At 49.1% G+C, this 21,574-nt stretch overlaps 2 protein-coding genes across 2 annotated transcripts; one reads left to right on the top strand and one right to left on the bottom strand.

Annotated features, from left to right (window-relative positions):
• Positions 1–140: 140 nt before the first annotated feature.
• On the bottom strand, positions 141–2,778 carry HOO65_040552 (ERAD-associated E3 ubiquitin-protein ligase HRD1; the record flags this gene model as incomplete). Its single annotated transcript, XM_071002594.1, has 3 exons — positions 141–306; positions 373–2,056; positions 2,127–2,778. The coding sequence occupies 3 exons, from the start codon at positions 2,776–2,778 to the stop codon at positions 141–143; spliced, it is 2,502 nt and encodes an 833-aa protein (XP_070859395.1).
• A 1,245-nt stretch (positions 2,779–4,023) lies between these two features.
• HOO65_040551 (putative protein C17D11.03c) lies at positions 4,024–5,065 on the top strand (the record flags this gene model as incomplete). Its single annotated transcript, XM_071002934.1, has 4 exons — positions 4,024–4,296; positions 4,374–4,691; positions 4,793–4,965; positions 5,008–5,065. 4 exons carry the CDS (start codon positions 4,024–4,026, stop codon positions 5,063–5,065), a joined length of 822 nt encoding a protein of 273 aa, XP_070859394.1.
• Positions 5,066–21,574: the final 16,509 nt, after the last annotated feature.

Below are 21,574 nucleotides of genomic sequence, written 5' to 3'. Positions count from 1 at the left end.
AAAGAATAGAAGTAAAAAAAAAAACAAAAAAGACGCCGGGAAGAGAAGCATTTTTAGCTTGTGTAGCGTACAGAGCTGTCCCTTGATGCAGCACCCTGCCAAAAAAAGACTAAACCTCCTCATCGAAAGTAGCGGCATACCTAGCGAGCTACCTCGTCCTCGTCTACCACCGTAGCAACTTTACTTTCACATTCTACCGGTACAAACGCCTCCTCGCTGTGCTTCTCACCATCTCCTTCCGAACTGCGGCAATCTTGATGATCGTCCTGTGCATTACTAGCACTGTCTCCTGCCGAAGGCAATGGCCTTTGTTCTAATAAAGAGCTAGTGGCACTAGCACTCAACGGACTAGGGGCCACTACAGGCACTGACCTAATAGTGCCAGCCATAGAGTCTAATGGTGATGCGCTGGAGGTTGTGGGGCCCGGGGCCGATTCGGCACTAGCATTGTAGAGATTATTGAAGCTGGAGCTCTGTTGCAGCGCTGCGCGCATGGCACGGCTACGCACTGGCGATCGGCTACGCGAAACTGAGCGGATGGAAGGCGGAGCGGATGTAGTAGTGCTGTTGATTGCATTAGTAGCGGCAGGGGGGGCTGTTTGGTTTTGTTCAGGTTTGTTAATAGGCACAAGGCTCCAACCCTGAGGAAGAACAAGACCAGAAGGCAGGTCAGAACTACCCGAGGGAATCGCAGTGCGGAGCGGGCTTGTCGATCTCTGCCTGCTAAGACCCGCTGATGTAGCTGCCGGCGAAACGCCAGGAGGGGGCGTAAAAGGACGATTAGGGGTTAGAAGTGATTGGAAAGAATTTGCCGACGAATTTGTTAGGGGGTTGGGATTTCCAAGAGTAGATTGGTTTGGCCCTGAGGTTGAGGTGGAAGCCGCGGCAGAAGCAGCTGCAGGAGTAGCAGCAGTTGGTTGAGGGCTATTGGTGATGGCTTGGAGTCTAGTGATTTCTGCCATGAGAAGGTTGTTTAGGTGGATTTCTTGCTGAACACTCTGAAGAGAGGCAACGTGAGCGCTCATGATTTCGTTAATCTCTCTAACATGGGCGCGTAAGGCGGTTAGGTCGCCATTGGGCGGAATCTGGGGCATTGGCGGCGGGCCTGCGCTGATATGTGGATGGTAGGGCACCCCAGTAATTGGGGTATGAGGTAGAGTAGCATTGGGCGTATGTTGAGCAGGAGTGTGAGCCGCGGTAGTTGCAGCGGTGGCGGTAGCAGTAGTAGTAGCAGGCGCGGGAGCGGGAGCGGGAGGTGGGTTCTGGTGAACGTTGCCGAAGGGAAGATTGTTGTTTGCTGCAGGGTTGTTTAGGCCATTGTTAGGGGCAAGATTGTTGTTAAAGATGTTGTTTGGAGGCAGATTGCCATTATTAAGGAAGGCTTGCTGGGCTGCTTGAGCTTGTTGCAATGCCTGGTCGCCCAGAAACTGTCTAACTCCAACACGCAAACGCAAGGGTCCAAACTGGTACTCTCTAAGACCATCAGGCTCACCAGCAGGCCCGACTCCAACCCCAAGGCCCGGGTTCGCCGGCTGGGCAGCTCGTGGCTGTAGACCGGGCTGCTGTTGGGGAGGAATCCCATTTGCATTTACATCCGCAGGAGCTGCGTTTTGAGGTGCAGCATTGCCTCCAGCCATGGGCCCCAGACCTGGCCCATTGTTGTTGTTCTGGGGAGCATTGTGTGAGACAGGATGGCGGCATGTGGGGCAGACCTGCTGCCTCTCCAGCCAGCTTTTAAGACACCCAAAGTGCAGAATATGGCCACAAGGAAGCTTTTTAGGGCGGGTCCTCTCAATGGCACCAGGGGCTCTAGGATCCCAGGGCCGCATGACGTCACGGCAAATGATGCATGTGTCTTCGCGAGCAAGATCCTGGGCATTTGCATCGGCATATTGGGTCATGTTTTGGATAGCACGGCGGTATTTAAGCATGGCAGCAACACGGCGGAAAAATGAGGCGCCCGTGATGTAAATATCGCGGAGAATATGGACAGGAAGACCGTAGAAGGAAAACAACATGAAAAAGAACGCGACATAAATAGCCAATTTCAAGAAGTCTTATCATGCTGGTTAGTGTCTGCAACGGGAGTCATACGGCATGGCAATGCGAATTTGGTTTTGACTTACCGGCAATCAGGTCCATTGTCAGCATGTACTGGCCCTTTTCCTCCCAGCCGGGGACTTCAATATCCATTTCTTCGATGTCGTCAGGGTCAGGCAAGTCGTCTACAGCGTCACCCTCTGCCGGCGGGTGTTCCTCGCGCTCTTTGATGAGGCGCTCTCTTTCAAGGCGCACCTCGTTGCGTCTCTCCTCGAGACGTTTCTTGGTTTGGTTCTTGACAACAAAGGACTCGAGGACGTTGAACATGTATCGCACAATGGTGTGTGAAGTGGTGGTAGTCAAGACAGCAAATTCAAACAGAAACATTATCATCATGGTAGGACGGACCTGTTCAATGACGACTCCCGCAGCATATTTGAACAGCGCCAAATCATAGAGCATGCTAATGGCAAGCGAAATCACAAGTCTAGTATGGAAAAGTCGCGGGTTTGCAGGGGGCTGTTGCTCATAGGTTTCGACGCGGCCTTCGCCAATCCAGGCCCAGACCTTTCCGGTGACGAGAGCAGTGAACATTGTCAGGAAGTAGGCGCCAATTTCCTCACGAAAGATTGTCATGGCTAGACAAGTTTCGGTAATGGCGATCCAGGCGCGATCAGAGAGTTGTTCGACTTCGGCAGTTCGGAGCGGACCAAAGCAAAGGTGACGAAGGCCGTGCATGATGGAGGCGTAGATGATGAAAATGAAGTTGACGAGAACCTGGACATTTGCGGAAGAGGGAAGATTGTTAGCTTGCGAATAAGAGAAAAGATACAAGGAAGCCTCTGATCAGCAGCAGAGCCACGATCGATGGCTTTTTTTTTTGGGGGAAGGGGGGGGAGGGAGTTGAAGCAGAGCATCAATTGACAACACCCAGCGTACCAATAGACAAAAGTTGCTCTGCGAAAGATAGACCATTGCAGAATAGAAATTGGCCTGCATCTGAAAGGCAGACACGGAGACGCCTAGCGCCAATACAGCCGAGCCCTATAAACATGTATGAATTAGCGATCATTGACGGCGAGCACGGAAGAGCGAGACAAAGGCGGAGGAGGAGCTGGAGGCAACATCAAAGGCATAACCAAGGCGAGGAAACCCCCCGGTCCAGGGCCGGAATACGAAATGCAGAATTCAGAGCTGAGACAGCAATACATACCGTGATATACGCTGCCAACCGCATGCTGGGCTACTTGATGCGCTGCCAGCCTATCAATGCGATGTAGATGCAGGTGATAGTTGCGCTAAGTGTTGCAACAATGCAGATACAAAAACGGACAAACAGGTGGATTTCCGAAGCGAGTTTTCAGGGTTGATGGACGTTACAAGAGAAGAACACGGCGCCAAATAAAAAAATGAAAATGAAAAAGAGAAAATAAGTGAGCAACGAAAAAAGCGGAAGGACAATTAGGAAATCATGTCATGGTCTCTCGTCTAAGGAAAGGCCACAGATAAAATCGCATTTAATAGCAGCAGAAGCAAAGAGGACAGAAATAATACAAGATCGAAAAAAAAAAATTACTGTTGTGAACGTGGATGATGGGCGAGCGGCGATGGCAAGAGCGGCAAAAAAAGAGAGGAGAGGAGAGAAGAAAATATGGGCTCGTTATGATGTTTTGCTTTCTATAGCTAAAGCTGCTCTGCCAAGTTTGATGCCACGTTTGAAGCTTCTCGAGACTTCCACTTGCGTTTTCCTGTTTGGGATTGATAGGTTGAAGCGTGGCTCCATTTATTTAAACACTCGTCACGTGAATCATAGTATATAGGGTTTGGGTTATACTCGTGATCTTGGTGGTTAGAAGGCAACCATCGCGGGTTAGCCGCACTATCGCGTTTTGTTGCTGTGCCGTTTAACCCTTCATCCCTCATCTACGGCTCTTGCTTTCCCTCTCTTTTCATCCCCCACTCTACTATTCAGGCTCCCTCAATATGGCTTCTGCTCTCGCCCCTATCATCACACCCACCCTGCTCTCTGCCATCCGCACTCAGCCCAATCTTCCCTCTAACACATGGTACTTCATCACCGCCACTGCCTTGTCGATTCTCAACCGACCAGATGAAATCTCCAGTGTCTACAAGTATGCTCTGTCGCATGGGCCTGGGTCCTTTGATAATAGTCCTGGAGATGATGAGAAGCTGGGCATGACACGTCGGATCCGTGAAGCGTTGGTCAAGTCGGCTGCTATAGGCGGGCTTCCTAAGGTCCGTACAGCGCCACACCGGCAACAGCCGCCCCCTAACCGACACAAAGATGTATACCACTAACGAGACCTTCCCAGACCATCAACGCCCTTCTTGAACTCAAGCAAGCTACGCCGCCTGCTTTTCTGGACGAGCCCTTGGCTACGTCTCCAACCCAGCGACGCAATGAGATCTTTGGCACGCCCTCGGCAGAAGTGCTTCAGCGCGGGCAGACGTACTTTAATATGGTGTACGGCAAGATCACGCAGCGGGTCATGGGGAACATGGACCGCTCGGGTACAGAGGACCTAGGCCTTACCGCACGGCTGATGTATGGGTATATCCTGAGCAATACCAATGTTCTCACACCCGCTGAGACCTCGTACGTGATACTAGCAGCCCTAATTCCGCAAGATGTAAGTCTCCATAAGTTCTCTTTCACAACATCCAACTGTTGCCACAGCGCAAGACGGGGCCCGGCCGCAACCACTGACACCCTCGCCCCCCCTCTGTCCAGGTAAATCCTCAACTCAAAGGCCATCTCAAGGGAGCTATCAACGGTGGAGCGACTGTTGAGAATGTACGGGCCGTCCGCGAGGTAGTGATAAAGATCTGCGAAGCATCGGGCATGAAAAAGCTCTCTGACGCCGCGTCCGGCGGCTGGGGCTGGAGACAAGACGTTGCTAATTTGTAAGTCGGCCAGAAAGAAAAATGGCCCTGCACAACTCGCAGAGACGGGGCAATGCTAGCACATACAATGCAGGAGAGCAGAGCCTTCCTCAAAGGATGACTTGTTGGAGAACTTAAACTGGCATTTAGGCATCAAACGAAGACCCCCCCCCCTTTCCCCTGGTCTAGGTAAAGGCACCACTTACACTCACTCGCTACTTGACATCCTCCATGTCTTATCCATGCGAGCTGGGCGGTTCGCGGATTGAATCTTGCCCCTCTCTTCTATCTTCTTATCACTAGGGATAATAAGGGATAATGTACAGAGGAGAGAGAGGAGGAAGAACATAAGCGTAACATGTATATACTCCTCCTTCTTTCGCCTGCTTCCCGCTTGTCTCTTTTCATGTGCTCCGCAGCGCCTAGCGTGCACGTTTATGACCTCAACCCCATCTAGCGATCCAATGGGAAAGAGGAGAGGTATGGCTGTCTATGATTATTGTCTTTGAGCCATGCCGTCATTATATCACTGGCTTCTAAGTACATGGTCTATCTCGATCACGAATACCGCCCGCCCTTTCCTCCCTGGCGCCCTCTCAAGTTTCTGCCACTTGTTCAGATAGCCAGATAAGGGCCCAAGTAAAGTCTAACAGTGGATATGTGTGCATCGAGATTCGGGTTGTAATTCCCCAGGCGAAACCTCAGTAAGAATAGCGGGGCTGACCGCTGTAGTCTCGGTGGGATGCTGCTGGAGTGGAGGTAGCTGTGTGGTGGTACCACAACGCCCATAGCCCCTCTATGCATCATAGACAGTGGACTCGCTAGCCGGCTATTCAAAGATGGCTGTCGATATGCCAGCGAAGATGAAGAGCGGGGGTGGGTGCGAAGGAAAGGGAAAGGGAGGGAAGCACAGAGAAGAGAACACACAGAATGTCCTCGTACTAAAGCCGAGCCTATGCAGATGCATTGATCACTAGTATTGACATCCATATCTCCACCACACCACTGACTACTGCCTGCCCGCCCACTTGCTGTCTTTGTTTCTTGCTTGCTTGCTACTCTCACTCCTAGGGATCTAATGCGAGACAACAGTAAGGCTATGTGTATTTCGGATCACATGTACACTCAGACACCTAGTGCACATCAAGACGTGTATGTGTCTAGGTAGTCAGAGTCGGTTATTACTGCCTCCTAGGAAGAAGCATACGTGTGTATATAGTCACCAGACAAAGATAGAGAGTTTGTCATAACTTGTGTATACTGCCCTTCATAATGACTCTCAGTCCTTATGATGAGGACGACCTGGTCACGCTCAAATTAGATCACCCAAAGGCGCCATGCCATGTAAGGTGTGCGAGGATATGTGGGCGGGTGAGCTTTGACAGTAGTACAGGTCGAGACAAAGTCTCTGGGGGAGGGGAGAGGATGACATCTCTTGATGATGCCGAGGTTGAAATTTAGCGGTCTCCATGTTGTGTTGGCATACTCGAGCTATTTTCCCAGAGTGTCCTTTGGCGTTAAAGGGGGGGGGGAGAAAAGGCCAGCAGAAGCAGCCAGTTCTTTGCCGTGAAATATTGCCCTCCCTTAGTGGTGCTTTGTGAGCAGACTGGCCTTTGTATTCTCCTGTCTCTATTATTCCTTTTATCAATCTTTTAATGTTTAATTTCTTTTTCTCTCGCCTCCCTCGCAAATATAATTCCAAATACCTTTTTCAGAGCTATTCTTGATACAGTATGTTTTACGGCAGATCACACTACATCCTAGTGCAAGTCTGCAACCCAAGACCCCTCCCCGTTACGTCTTCGTGAATGATCACCAAGCAAGGATCAGAAGACAACAAGAGAAGGAGACCAGCAGAAGCGATAATAGCCACAGCAAACATATGCGTATATACTTGTACAGGCGTAGTGGTTGATAATATGCGATGTACGTACAACGTACTATGTGTGCATGCTGCGTGTGTAGGGAGGATAGGGATAGCGATGGAAGAAAGAGGCACAAGATCTCGACATGATTCTGCACTTCTTGCGTATTATCTCTACTGCTCTGGGGTGATTATGCCTTTGTGCTAACCAGGCTGTCATTTGCTTTTCTTTTTTTTTTTCCGTATTTTTCTTTAGGCTTTTTGTGATATTGTCCCTTCCCCCTCACATTGCTGGACGCCTCAGTGTATCAAAGCGAAGGGATGGTATGTCTTCTGTTCTCTCACCTCCTCTTCTCTTGACTTCTCTCCATTCTAGTTTTTCTCTTGGGTACTTCCAGTCCTTGTCTTCGAGCCCACTTCTCACGCATTAGTGACAGCGCATCACTGCAAAAGCAAAGAAAAAAACACCTTTGCAAGTCTAAGACATATGCATGTCCTCTTCCCACACTTCCATGTGCTATGCTGACTCTACTACCCTACTCTACTGTACATGTACACAGGGGAGATTGGCATCGAGGTAGCTTAGCCCAACTCGATAGTACTGTGTGTGAGAGTGTGCGTGTGTGTGTATGTGTGTGTGTGTGTGTGTGTGTGTGTGTGTGTGTGGTGCGTTGTAGACGGAGAGAGAGGCAGAGAGAACCTGATTTCGCTCGCCCTATGGATCTATTCTCTTCCAACTAAAGTTTTAGACTACTTCCTAGGCCGATCCTAGGAAATGCCGTTACTCTCTCTCTCTCTTTCTCCCGCCTCTACCCTTCTTTTCCTCGCCTTCTGACAGGTTAAGGAGCCGCAGAATGGCATCTGGAACTTGGATAAAGCTGCTAACCTTTGCACAAGCTCCCGCGTAGAATAGTCTTTTTGTATGTGCGCTCCGCTACTACTAATGCATAGGGTGCATTGCATGCATAGATACCTACAGACCTCCCACCGCTCCTCTTCAGCGAACACCAACAAGCAGAGGAACATTGCACCCCCGTTTAGGGCACTGTGGAAGCTTTCATGCATGATCCCCCTCCAAGCTTAAGATCGAATAGCGGAGAGCAAAGGCCATTATTATTCCAATAAATATATATATATATATATATCGGCCTTGTTATTCTGCTTCTGCACCATGCAGCTCCTCTTCCTCTCCATTCTTCCAAGACATGCGTCGACCAGAGGCACGCTATCAGGCTTCGGCCCAACAAGCAACAAGACAAAGAACAAGACAGCTTTGCAGTGCCCAAGATGCAAGGACGACATGATGCAGGAAGAAGGACTGCAGATACAAATAAGGAGAACAAAAAACAAGTTTGTCATGTTGTCGTGTCAAGTGGGCCTGGCCTGTCTTGGAGTTTGGCGTTTAACAGGAAAAGGGAGGAACATCAGTAAACGAATAGACGGGTGAGCTTGCAGCGAAGAGCAGGAGGAGGGCCGGGCAGAATATCACACTCGTCTGTCTCAACAGCCATTTGCACTTCATGGATGGGTGCTTAGCTATTCAGTGGCCGGTGGCTATCCCCCTCTTGCTCGTAGCCACAGCTAGGAGTCTAGACTCGAAAATAGACTTCCGACTACACCATGTGGGGTTTCCACATCTTCCTCCGTACCCAGAGCTATAGCCTAGCAAGCCACAGCTCAAAAGACCCGGCTGGCTTACTGGTATGCCATGATTCCCGCTCTAGTCTGCAGCCCCTTCGTTTTCTTGTCACCTCAAAAGACGAATGCCACAGGCAGACAGACACAACATACATACCACACTCAACATGTCTACACACACCACGTTGCATGTACCGCGCCCACGCTGAGATTTCTCTTCAGCAGGCTACTAGCCAGCACTAGAGCGAGGGTTGTTGTCACTTACTGGTAACAACGAGGCTTTTCATGTTCTTTTGAGGCTCTTCCTTTTTTTCTTCTTCTTTTTTAGTGACTTATTCCACTCTTATTTGTATGTTCTCAATATCTGCCCCTCCTCATTCGTGTCTCCGTTACCCTCTATGTGCTGCTCGGCTGGCTGCTTATAACCCATATTACTGGGTCTTGGGGGGGGGGAGGGGGAGGGGGGCTAAGCCACAGAGAACACAGTGTGGTTAGTATAGATATAGCGCATCACAACACAGCATATTTTGGGACTCTGGCTGAAGGTGTAACCAACAACCAAGGGGGGGGCTATTCAGAAGTAGAGAGGAGAGAGTCAACAGAGCAAGAGGATACACCACATATCTCCCATACTCAAGGAAAGGCTGCTCCTCGTTCCTCGTCAACCCACCCGCCCTCCTTCTCGTCCTTTCCCCTCCTGCCTGCCTGCCCGCCTGCCTGCCTGTCTCCTCCCCATTCCCCTCCTCATCCCCATCCTCATGCTCCTCATCCCCTCTCCCCGTAATCCTCCTTGTCATCTGGGTGAGTTGAGTGTCTGTTTCCTGTCTCCTTGGTTCCGCCTTGTTGTCTCCTGAATTACATTGGCCCGTCAAGAGCCTGCATCCTTTCCATGAGGTAGAAACCTTGGATTTCCTCTTCAGGAAAAAATAAAAAAAGATTATCCATACCCCTCCCCCCCTTAGTCTTCGTTTCCTCTTGTTCCCCCTCACTTCGTTGGCTTGTCGCCCCTCTCATTCGTTCTGGTTTCTAGATACCAAGCAAGGATTGTGCTATGTGGACAGGGTTCGGTAAGCGAACCCTGTCTATATATGACTCGGTATTGCATATTAGCCTGCCCTGTTTTCTTTTTTTTCTTTCTTGTCCCAACCGTATTTTTGCCCCTTTGGGGAGAAAGGTTTGAGGGATGCATGATCTACAACTGCAAAGTCTGAGGGCGAGGCGGTATCGAATAAATATGTAAAATAATATTGGTAAATACCAATAAATACGACTATGTCCTGGATCCGAGTGCGGAATCAACAACAGAACCTTGAACAGGCCCCCACGCAGTGAGATTACAGAATAAGAGTAGCAGAGTTGCAAATACGCCCAAAGGACCTAAACAGGCATATTCTTGTCGAAGAGTCTAGATCGTTGTTTGCTAGTGTCCCCCTCCCCCCCCCCCCCCGAATCCAAGTTTGCCATCTTGCTAGAGCTGTCGCGGCCATAATCTCTCAAGTGGAGAATAAGTTCAATAAACACAGAGACAAGAGAAACAGAAATAAGCTTGGGGAGGGGGGGGGGGCGTGAAAATGAGAAGCAAGATAAAGGGGAGAGAGAGGGAGATGGAAAGAAAGAGAAGGTCAGAGGCAGTCAGATGGATGGCTGGCGGACAGCTCAGAAGTCTAGAACTAGCTTTTCTATCTCCAGTAATAAGCAGCATTATGCTATGCTTGCTATGAGGTGTTGTCATTGTTAGCTTTCGTCATTGTTCAAGCTCCAGGCTCTAAAGAAAAAAAGTCCGGATGGTCTAGTAGCAGTTCAATCCCAACCTTGCCCATTGTTCAAGCTTACTACTAAGTCTGCTCCCGCCTTCAGCCCTGCCACTTGTGCTCACACTTGGCCCTTTGTTTTTAGCGCAGATTATCTGGTCCTTATTCTTTATCCTCTGCAAATCTTGCAACCGCTAGAGAAAGAGTGCCGGAAATCCGCAAATTGCCCTTTACATGGCGACATGGACATCCTGTCCTAGAGCAACAGGCCTTGGCCCAGTCGATAGCCCTTGGCCTTTTTGTTTTCTGCTTGGGCCTTGCTTGTTATTGTCAGTGCATCCAACAACCCTCGTCTTACAGTCATATTGTAACAGGCGTGGGTTTGCACAATGTCTAGGGAGGAATGTATGTATTGGAAAGACATATTGAAAAGCCACCATCACATCACCGTTGCAGGCACCATCGCCATGAGCATGTTTTTGTAAGATGCACAGCACTAACGCGGGCATCCTGGCGTTCTCGTAGACAGTAGAAGTGCATAGATATATCTCTGCTTTGCAACTCCTCAACACAGGGTAGAAGCTAACGCCCGCGGCCTGCAGTAAAGGCTCTTGCGTTGTTGTATGGATGGATGGCCCGCATTCCGCCTAGCGCACAATTTCAAGTTCAGCAGGTTTTGTTTTGTAGGGCTCTCTCCACGACAGCTACGCCAAGATCTCTCTCTCTCTCTCTCTCTCTCTCTCCCCCCCTCCTCTCTTTTCTCCCCTCTTCTCCACTCGCTCGCCTGGGAAGATCAAGTTCTTCCAAGTTTTTAGCTGTCTGTGCTGTTTCTCTAGCTAGTGTCAAGGCTTAATAGCTAATCTCACGGACCATAGAACCAAGAGCCAAGATAATAGCCATTATTCGCTTTTGTCTCGTCGTCGTTCTCGCTTTAGCCATCCCTTGTCTTTCTTTTGCTCCTCATCTCGATCATCACGGGCCAGCATTGTTCCGAAGGCAAGTAGCGGTTCTGTGGCACAGAGAACTGCAATGGGCGTTGCATGTGGTTTATCCCTAATGAAACCCTAACAACATACTACATGCATGGAGAGTGAGAATAGCGAGAACAACACCATGATATCCAAGCCTTCTTGGCAAAGGGTGTAAAGATGGCAAGGATAGTATTTGGAATACAGAGCTAGGACCCTGGTCTTTTGTCTGTTTGCCTGGCCTGGGCCTGGGCCGCCTCATGATGTCGGCCTGCTCGCTCTTTTACTTACCTACCTATACGCAGCTTTTTATGTAAGTAGCTGTGTAAGTGTGTATATAATTATGTTTTTTTTGCAGTACAATGCCAGCTGATGGATACATACGGCGACTAGAGCGAGAAATGACAGCCAACCGATCTCCTTGGCTGCTTGTTGTAGCTTCTTGCTTCTGTGGTTGAAGGCTTGCCTTACCCCTCCTCCTAAGAAGACTACTAAGCCAACAAGCCCTGGGTAGCCGCCACACGTCTTGCTGCTTTTTTCTCTTTCTTCTTTTTGTCATCTTTATTTTTGTTCTGCCTGCTTCCTCGTATCGCCAGCGGGTCTTTTCTGCCTGCTACTACTACTACCACTAGTATGTCAGCAACAACAATAACAACAACCACCACCACCACCACCCCCACTACTACCCACTAACAAGGTATTCTTTTCATGTTTCTTCTTGTTCTTTCGCCCGCTCTTGCGGCCAGTCTGGGAAGTTTAAGCTGAAAATCTGGGACGCAAGGTGTGGCGCCCACGAGAACCCAGATACCAACAAAAAGAAGAAAAAAAAAGCAAAGCAAGACAAGGCAGAGCCAGCCGGGCGGCTCCATCACTTGCATATTCAAGTTGGGATTTGAAATTTTATTTGAGTTTGAATTTGCATTTGCACTTTCATTTGCCTTTGGGCTGTATATCACACCACAGGGGGTGCAATAACACATAACACGGCAAAGTACGGTGCGTGCCTGCTGTCTCCTCGGTGTTAGTGGCTGTCTCCCTGAGACTTGTAACATATACGGCCAACGCCAGCATAGAGTCCCTTTGTGTGTTTTGTGCTTTTACAGACTGTTCATTGGTGACTACAAGAGACATACAGAGAGGGGCTTGCTTCCTTCGGCACAGTCCTACACACCATGGTAAAAATGAAAAAAAAAAAAAATGAAAAAGGACACGGGAGAGATGAAATACCCGTAGGCTACAAGCTGCAGAAGCTATTGGAGGCGCCCGCATTTTCTCCTCATTTATTTGTCTTAAGCCTCTATGGCCAGGCTTGGGGGCATACACTCCACTTGGTGTGTATGTGTGTGCATGTGCATGTATGCGTGTATGTATGTATGTATGTCTGTATGTATGTGTGTATGTGTGTATGTGTGTATAGTGTACGTACATAGCTGCGTGCACACTTGCACACATGCATACATGCAGATTCACAAACGCACAGCATGGGCGGCGTACAAAGATGAGGCGTAGCTTGCAGTCCTTCTTCCTTATCCTTTGGGTTTTGGCGTTGAGAAAAGAAACGCTGTTAGCCATTCATCGGTTGGGGATGGACTAACCGCTGTCATCCATATTACGGCAGCCCACATTGAGCTTGGATGCAGTACGCGTGGGTGTTATACCATACCTACGATGCAGCATATCTATGTTGTATCCATTCACACGAGATATTCGTTAGTCAGTCAGATGACTGTTTTCTTCGTATCATCGCCGGGCACACATTGTGATCAGAGATACGCGCCTGCCTACATGCATAGCGTCGTATGTGTACAGTGCAGCAGAGCGAGATCTTGGGTATCATATCTTCACAGCTCGTCGGGTTTACTCGTTCTACATGCCTGCACACAATCCAGCTAGCAGCAGGGCCATCTACACTGGCCACTTAGACACAGGGCAATCAACAGGCATGTTCTCGGAGTTTACACGAGCTGCGTGCACTCTTTCCTTCCCCTCTCTTCCTGTGTATGTGCTTGTCCTCTACATCTCGCAGCGTTTCTGTTTCCTTGCTCCCGCACGGCCTCTCTCTCTCTCTCTCTCTCTCTCTCTCTCTACTCCTCCCCTCTTTTATCGTGTTTCCAATTACAATGCCTCCTCTCCCTTGCATTGGTCTTTCCCTCTTGTCTTCCTGTCCTTTCGTTCGTTTGTCCTCCAACTTCTCCTACCTTTTGGACTTGACCTATGACAGCCTGTTCTGTCTATCTGGCCTTTGCGGATCCCTGACTAGTGACTTTTGTCACCAGCCCCTTGCGTCAGTAGCTTTGCTCAGACATGAGTTTATTTCCTGTATAGGAAATTCAACAGTGGGTGGGAAGAGATGAACAGTAAGGGGGAGGAGGAATGAGGGACAGGACATAAGACGTTGACTTGATTTCTCTTTGCTCTCATTATTCTGTCTGTATTTCTTTCGGCTCAAATGGGAAAATGATGGGCACACGACCAACAAGCAATGTCCGATTCTGCATGGTAATTGGACGGCATTGGTATCCCTCAAGATTGCTCTTACAGGCAGACGTGTAAGCTTCCTGAAGATCACCAGAGACAAAGGCTAAAGAAGGCACCCTTCTTCCCCTCCCCTCCCCCCCCCCTCTCCCTCAAAGCCCAGGGAACTTGGAATAAGCAGCCATCGGCCAGCCGCAGAAACCACCAACACGAAGACAGAAAAGAAATTGCCCTGTCTGGGAAAATGTCAATCAAAACGCCCACGGACAAAATATTTTGCTTGTTTAGTGACGTTGACATGATGGTTGGTGCGTTGCATGAGACGTGCAGAGTAGCAACAAGAAGATAGAAAGGAGGCAGGCAGGCAGTATTTTGATACAAGACTAGGGACACTGCTGCATTACTGCACTGCACATTGCGTGCAGAAGGACCAGAGCCAGGTAAAAAGAAATAAGAAAAAAAAAAGAAGGAAAGAAAAAGAGACGAAACCCTGGTGAGGTCTTGGTCCTGGGGGAGAGGGGGCTTGATCTCAGCGCCAAGACGCATCTTGGTTATCTTTGCATCTGCACTGGCTTGCCTGTGACTTGTTACTACAGGGGTGTCTCAGAATTACAAATAGTTTTGGTGGCTTGTCGTCAAGGCCGTCCTCTTATTGCTTTTGCCCTCGTCTGGATGTCTAGGGAGAAGGGGAAGGGGAGGGGGGAGCCAAGGTAGTGAGTGAGTGAGTGAGTGAGTGAGCGAGTGAGTAGCACACAATCTCAAGAGCCTTGGCAAGCTTCTTTGTTTGTTTTTCTTTGTTAGTCTAGACTATCTAGTGTCATTTTCACTAGGCTTTCTAGCGTTAGTGCACACAAAGGAAACAATACCCCAGGTATTACCAGTCTTTCTGACAAATGCTCTACGTAAGCACTGTCCTGTCCGACCTCTCGCCTTCTCGCCCTCTCGCCCATGTCTTTAAACGCCAAAGAAAGACAAGCAAGCCCTTACCCAGGCCACCAAACCATGAGCAAGACAGAAGCACAGAGAACTGCCTGTCTGTCTACCTTGGAAATAAGTAATTGTTGCTTTATTGTTTCTACGCTCCAGCACAAGCACAGTATCCCCTCTCTCCGACCCCATTATGCTGCCTAGGCAGTACAGGTACAGAACCTGACCTGGCTTCATTTACTGGAACTGTTTCAGAGCATGGCACTTCTGACATTGACGTAGGTTATTTTCCGGCCCACCGCTATTTTGCTGCAAAATGAAGAACCAAGCCTTTTCCATAAGCAGCGAGGAAGGACGCCCTCTGCATTGTGAGGGGGGGGGGGGCATGATGTAAACAGACGTCGGCATGTCTTCAGTTGTTGGTCATGGCCTTGGTACCCACCCACTGCAAGGCCCTTTCCGCTACTTTCGATTCTAGATGCAAATAACATATAGAAGATCGCTGTAATCACGGAGTTCTTGCAAGCCCATCCAGCGCCTTTATGGTGCAGTAAAACCCGAGACATGGTCGCAGAGTCACGTGAAATTGCACCATGGCTATCGCCAGCACTCAAGGCAGATGAAGATAGATGGTGGTTTGTAGATGCAGATCACTAACTCACTGGGAAGCCCAGGTGTTTGTAAAGAGAACTCACCTCCGTAAGCGAGTGAAGAAAACAATGGGTAGGAAGCAGGTTGATGATGAAAACTCGCCCAGGAGGAGACAACCCTCCGACGCTGTTATCTTCAGAAGATGATCAAAATACCATATGTATTCCTCCTCTCATCTCTCGCCTCTCTGCTCCCCCTCGATTACGTCCTCAGCGGCCATTTGGGTATACAAACGAGGCGGAGGGAGAAATAAAATAAAGGCGCGCCCTGCCCCCTTGCGATATGCTTGGTTGTCTGGGGGGGGGGGGGGTTTGGGAAACAAGGCGTCTTGGCTTTGGCTAGAGCAGGCGTCGCCAAAAACTACTTCCTGCTTTCTATCACGGCCGTAGAGCAATACCGGTTTTTTTCCTCGCACGTGCAAGACGATCCCACAGGACGGCAGCATTATGGACGAGGAGAGGAAAGGAGGAAGAGGAGAAGGAGGGGGGCGTAGCATCGTTCATTATTCTCGATATACATTTCACGACATGAATGCATGGTAACCTGAGTTCAACTCACAGGCTTGCTTCATGTTCAGGGCTCGTGACTGAGACTGAGAAATTCTAGGCTCGCCCATTTCCTTGCTGCTTAGTCGGCCTCTCGCGCTAAACACAACCCTATCGCCGCCTATCTCTGGCTGTATTATGGCGATTCTTGTGGGAGGGGGGGGGGAGGGTTTGTCCTTTTTCAAAGTTGTTGGGGACACTGCAACGGCAGCATTTTTCGACAAAATTATCTCAAAGAGAAAAAAACGCCCAGGCATGCAGCTCATGATAACAGTCCGTTGATACGAACTAGAAGGGACAATTAATGTTTGTCACAGGCAACCCCCGTATTAGTAGCATTGTATGCACTATGATGCAGAAGATTTCCGTCACTATTCCGCGCCACAAAAGGGGAAGAAAGAAGAGTAAAAAGGAGGCAGGAAAATAGGTTGCTGGAGCGGGATCCAAGACGCACGATCTAGACCTTTGTCTTGGTATTTACTACCGCTTGCTATTGGTGCACGGTCGTCAGGTTCATCGTCCACAGAAAGAAGGAAAACTGGCCGTCCGGAACGGCATACCCGCAATACCAAGAACCTATAGAGTTTCAAATTCGAACGGAAACCACACAAACCTAGCCACCCCGACTTTGTGTGTGCGGTGTTTTTAACTCTACACCGTGCACGCCCCCCCCCTCCCTCCTCCTTTGTTACTCAATAGCGGTGCCTCCATGATCGTGACCATGGGAGGAAGACAGGGCGCCATAGAGACAGGGAGCCCGGATTCTATAAGACCTTGAATATACTTCCCAATGAGGTAATTCATTCAAAGGGCCAGAAGGCTCAGAACTGGCCGAGGTCCAGCGCCCAACTTGATCCCTGGTCCCCGAGTGTGGCGGGGAAGGAGAAAAATGTGACATAGGAAACGCAGGCGGAAGAGCCTAGACGTTTGGTCCTTATCATCGTTATCTAGTCGCAAATTGCCTGAACAGGAGTTTTACTGCCCGTCCTTTCCTCTGCCTTGGAACAGTAGGAATATGGGACAGGAATGGATGGCTTGATGCTGTGAAACTCCAGCAGCTAGCTATCCAGCCGCGAAGTATGGACGCTGTGCTTGATATCAGGACCCAAAGCCATGGATAGCGAGACGAAACGAAGCAATGACGAGAGAGGCCTTGAAGGTTGTTATGACACTGCTTATGGACATCAATGCCAGTTAGCTCATGGTGGGAGAAAGGGAAAGAAAAAAGCAAAGAAAAAAAATAAAAATAAAAAAAGAGACCAACAATAGGCGCTAGCAAGCAGGAGGGAGCAACAAGGCCATTAGTCAGCACTTATACAATGACCAATTGAGTCCCATCATTACGCACGGCAAGGCTAAGCTAGCCCTTAGTTTCCTTTTTAGCACCAGTTACGTATTGACCACTATGCACACCTTACTAAGGTACGTACATACAGTGCGTACGGTATGTGTCTGAACGCGGCGCTGATTCCGCAGGTAGCCAAAGTGGAGACCGAGAGCGCGAGATGGAAGATAACAAATCAAAAAGGTAGTTGCAGGTTTTCTCGGCCATCGCTCTAGGCTAGCTAATCCAGCCAATAATAAGACTAGCATGAGTTTAAGAGAAAAGTCAGGACAAGCGGCCGATTGTTCCGTTCGGCGCAAGGACCTTGACAATATCAGGAAGGAGCTAATCACAAGGGCTTTCAAAGTTTTTGCCCTCCCCCTCCTTGAAATAACAGGCAGGGACGGAGTATAACTTAGACTTGGGTAGGCCGTCTCTGGCACTGCAAACGTCAGCGGCCTCGCTGTCGGGCTCTAGGCGCGAAAAAGCGAAGGACACCTCACCAACGGGCCCCAGGGCTTATGTCACAGCCACTTTACGATGCAAAGTCAGTAAATTAACCCCTCTCTTTTCTCCGGCTCGAAATTTGATATGTGACATTGCGTTCTCATATGATACAGGGAGCTCATACCAAGGAGCTGTGCCTTCGGTGGCCGCTCGCCCTGCTTGGTGCTCCGTATACTTTCGGCCACCCAGAGTTCTCATGAAATTAAAGAGACCGCGAGCAAGGGGAAAGTATCTATACATGGCTATTTAAGAAAAAAGAAAAGAAAAAAGAAAAAAATTAAAAAAAGGGCTTGGCTGCTCCTCCCCTGCAAATTTACCCATTGCAGTAATATCGAAAGAGATGGAGGAGGATTGGTTCAACTCCCAAGCCCTCCTACGCTTTCACCAGCGCTCACCCACTTTACAGCCTGTCGTGTCCCTCCTCTGCAATATCACAGATAAAGGACGTCAAAGGAGACAAAAAAGAAAAATAATTGACCTCTCTAACTCCGCTTATTCCCGAAATAGGTAATTTTCATGCTGCTCTCAACCACTGCTACGCCGATCATGGATCCCTGAGTGTTGATAGACACAACAAAGCCTCACCCCCCGCCACCAATGAATGGCCGGTTTGCCCAGTGTAGAACAGAGGAACAGTCGGGGTTGAGTACAGTCCGGGCCAAGGTCTATCCTCGTGGCCTTGCTTTCGCTGGGTATGCTGCAACTCAAGCCCAAAAGCTCCCAGGGCCAATCACATGTCCCAAAAACAGCACTCCTTTCTCTTTTGGCCTATTTTGACAGAAGGTCTGCTTCTTGGTCACCTAAGCTTCTTTGAGACGGAGAAACTGAAAAGTGGGAGAAAAAAAAGAAGAAGAAAAATCGTCGCTGGCTGATACTGCTTAGTCAGTGTTCTATAATACTGGAGGTGACAAAGCAGATATATAGCGCCTGTGTGGACAGCCGCTAGCTCGCTCTTGCTCATCTAGTAGCACGTGAATAAACAAGCTTAGTCAAAGCATGCCATCTTCTGCCCTTTTGCTCAAATCTCCCACCCACTGGAGATCCCAAAGGGCTTTCTTCACTTTGCCATTCCAAACAGGCCTCCCTGCCTGCTATTGGCCCACCACTGTCCATTCCTACTCTGCAAGGCGCTACGATCGGCAAAGAAAGTTTCTCCGGATTTAGCTTCGAATGGACTACCGCTTTAGGACTAGAACCAATCATGTTTGCTTGGGTTTCTGATGTGTGGTGGCAGTGAAAGGAGGAGAGCCCTGGCTGTCTCGCAATAAACTGCAAACACTGTAAGGGCTTAGCACGCATGTCTTTCGGCTTGTGCTTGGGCATATCCCTTAGTAACCCTAATGCTCTGGCTTGTTGATATCTCAACCAGACGGGCCACTCGGCCACCATGTCAAATCATACCTGGTGGGATAAATGGCTAGCTGTGGCGGTATGTTGGCTTGCCCTAGCGCCGGGCCCACGCAGACAATTTGAGAAGCCAGTTATTGTGTTGAGACCAGTAGGCTAGGGTGTTAGGGTTACGAGCACCAACGTCTCCGCCGCCGTCACGGTCACGGTCACCGTCTCCATCCCCATGGCCGAGTCCACGCCCAGGTATGAACTGCCTGTTCTGGCCGTCCCTCGCTATGCTTTTTTGCTTCTACGTGGCAACACAAAATTTGTTCTCCGCATCAAATGCCTGCATGCGTTTCTTGTGCAACACAGACTACTCTATCAGGCTTGCTCCCGATTTCCTGTTGCACCTTTGTTTGGTCATTGCGCAAGGCTCGTGTGGCAGCCAACCAAAAGCTCTGGACTGTGTTTGCAAAGCCGATTGGAAGCCAGAAGACTGGTATGTAGGGGATGCTACACACATAGTGGCGAGATGAGAGCGGCTCCCATCTATGGTGGTGTATTCATTAGCCTGAAGGAAATAAAGCGGGAGTGCGGTGTTGGGAAAAAAAAAAAAAAAAACAAAAAGCAAGATAAAAGAGAGATTGCAGTAAAGTAAAGTAAAGTAAAGTAAAACAAAAACAAAAACAAAATAGAGGAATAAAGCAGATGTTGAGTCGAAAAGTCTCTATCCACCTCCGCCCTGCTAGCCCGTACCTCCTTTGCGAGCCGCAACTCCTCCTCGTTGATTAATCTCCTCCCACTCCTCTGGTATAATGGGAATCTCCAGATCTTCGTCCTACGTGGTAGTGTGGGATAGCCTGTACACATGTAAAGCCCGAGATGCCGCAAAGCAAAGACACCCCAGAAACAAAAGCCTGCACTGTGTATAAGAAACCCATCGATGGGGAACATGAGTTGTAATACACATTTGTCTCTGTCCCACGTCTTGTGCACAGCGACTCGTAAACCAGCCAGTCATCGAGGTGCATGATGATATGTTTCGTGATTGTTTCCACCTTGTGCTTCGGGTAGAAAAGGAGGTATTCAAACTGTGTCGGTGTTTGGCTTGGTTGCCTTGAACCTTGGGGCCACTCGCAGACAAGACTGCGAGTTTGTTCTTTTGTTTCCTGACGGACAGTACGGCCTAAAGAAAACAATGCTGTAGGTACCCACACGCCCAGAATCAGGGTGCATACGAAGAAAATCGTTGCTCGTACATGGCACAAAGTACACAAGCTACGTTATTCTTACACGTATCTCACATGCGGTGACCCAGCCTCTATCACGCCTCTCGGGTGCTTATTTGGAAGCATACCAGCCAGTCAATGTGCAGAAACATTGCCTGGGGGGCTCTAGCAAGGTAGTTGTGAGCCTAGACAGCCTGGGCCACCGGCTTGGTGAACTTGGGGAGGCTTAGACACTGATCTTCCCGGACAGCGGGGAGGCTGGCATGGCTTCTTTCTGTGTGTTTTTTTTTTTTTTCTTTCTCCCCCTGGCAGTAGATTTTGTGGTTTTTGTGTCTTTTGCACCTTTTTTTTTTCCTTCTATTTTCTATTTAATTTTTAATTAAATTTTGTTTCCTATTCTTCCTGCGAAAATATAATTTTATTCAAGTTAGACTGGCATAAAACCGGATGTTGGAGATCTAAGTAACTATGCTTGCCGGACAAAAAGGTCTAGCACAAAGCAGAGCAGAGCAGAGCAGAGCAGAGTTTGGCCATGGCTTACAGCGAGTCACAAGGTGCAACCAGCCGTCAAGCTCTTGGGTTTCCATTGTGCTAGCCAAGAAAGACGGCGATGGACTCTAGACATGGAGAGCCAAGTGCAAAGCCAGCCTCGTTACCACTGTTTTTTTCCTTTTTTTTTTTTTTTTTCCCTTTTTTGCCCTGCTACCTCAATAAATCTGTAGCGTCGTTGGGACTTTGGTTCGATTCGATGGCAAATGACAGCCCTGGAATGCCCAGTAATCCCTACTGAGGACGGGCACTGACTGACACTGACTGATACAAAGGAATACACGGCTCCGGGCTTATGGGGCAGCACGACACGGATGTCCGCAGGTTGTGCTGTTGAGATGAGGCGGGATATTCGGGAACAGGAAGAAGCGACGTGCTATTGCGTGTGGACTTGTGTTGTGACAAACTGCGGTATTTGATACCAAATACCATGTATGGCCTTTCCCAAGCAAGTATGTGCATGCGTTGCGATAGGACTTGGCAGATGGTTTGATTTCAACTAATACGACATGGAGAGAGATGTGTTGAGCTGGTTGTCGCACTGGATGCACCTCTCGAGCTTGGCGTGCTTGCTATTTGGGCAAGACGGGGGAAGAAGAACCCATCAGATGAAAGTATGACAGACTAGCCAGGCGCGTACTGGGAGACGCTTATGCAACGGAAGACGGAACCCGGGTTTGATCTTAGGCCTTGGTCTCAGTCGGACGGTTCGTTAGCTTGAAGCATATCACGGTAGCTGGCTACTGCTGGCCTGCTATAGACAGCCATGGAATATGTTTCTTGTGTCTACATCTTGTCTACAGTATGTGCTCCTCCGGGCTTCCTTGAGGCCGAGAATAGGGAAGGGGAAGACAGAAAGAAGAAAACACT

This window comes from Ceratocystis lukuohia (genome assembly GCF_044167205.1).
Source record: "Ceratocystis lukuohia strain C4212 chromosome Unknown Supercontig4_pilon, whole genome shotgun sequence".
NCBI lineage: Eukaryota > Fungi > Ascomycota > Sordariomycetes > Microascales > Ceratocystidaceae > Ceratocystis > Ceratocystis lukuohia.
Note: the sequence above shows the minus strand (reverse complement) of the source record. Positions and strands in the feature narration are given on the sequence as shown.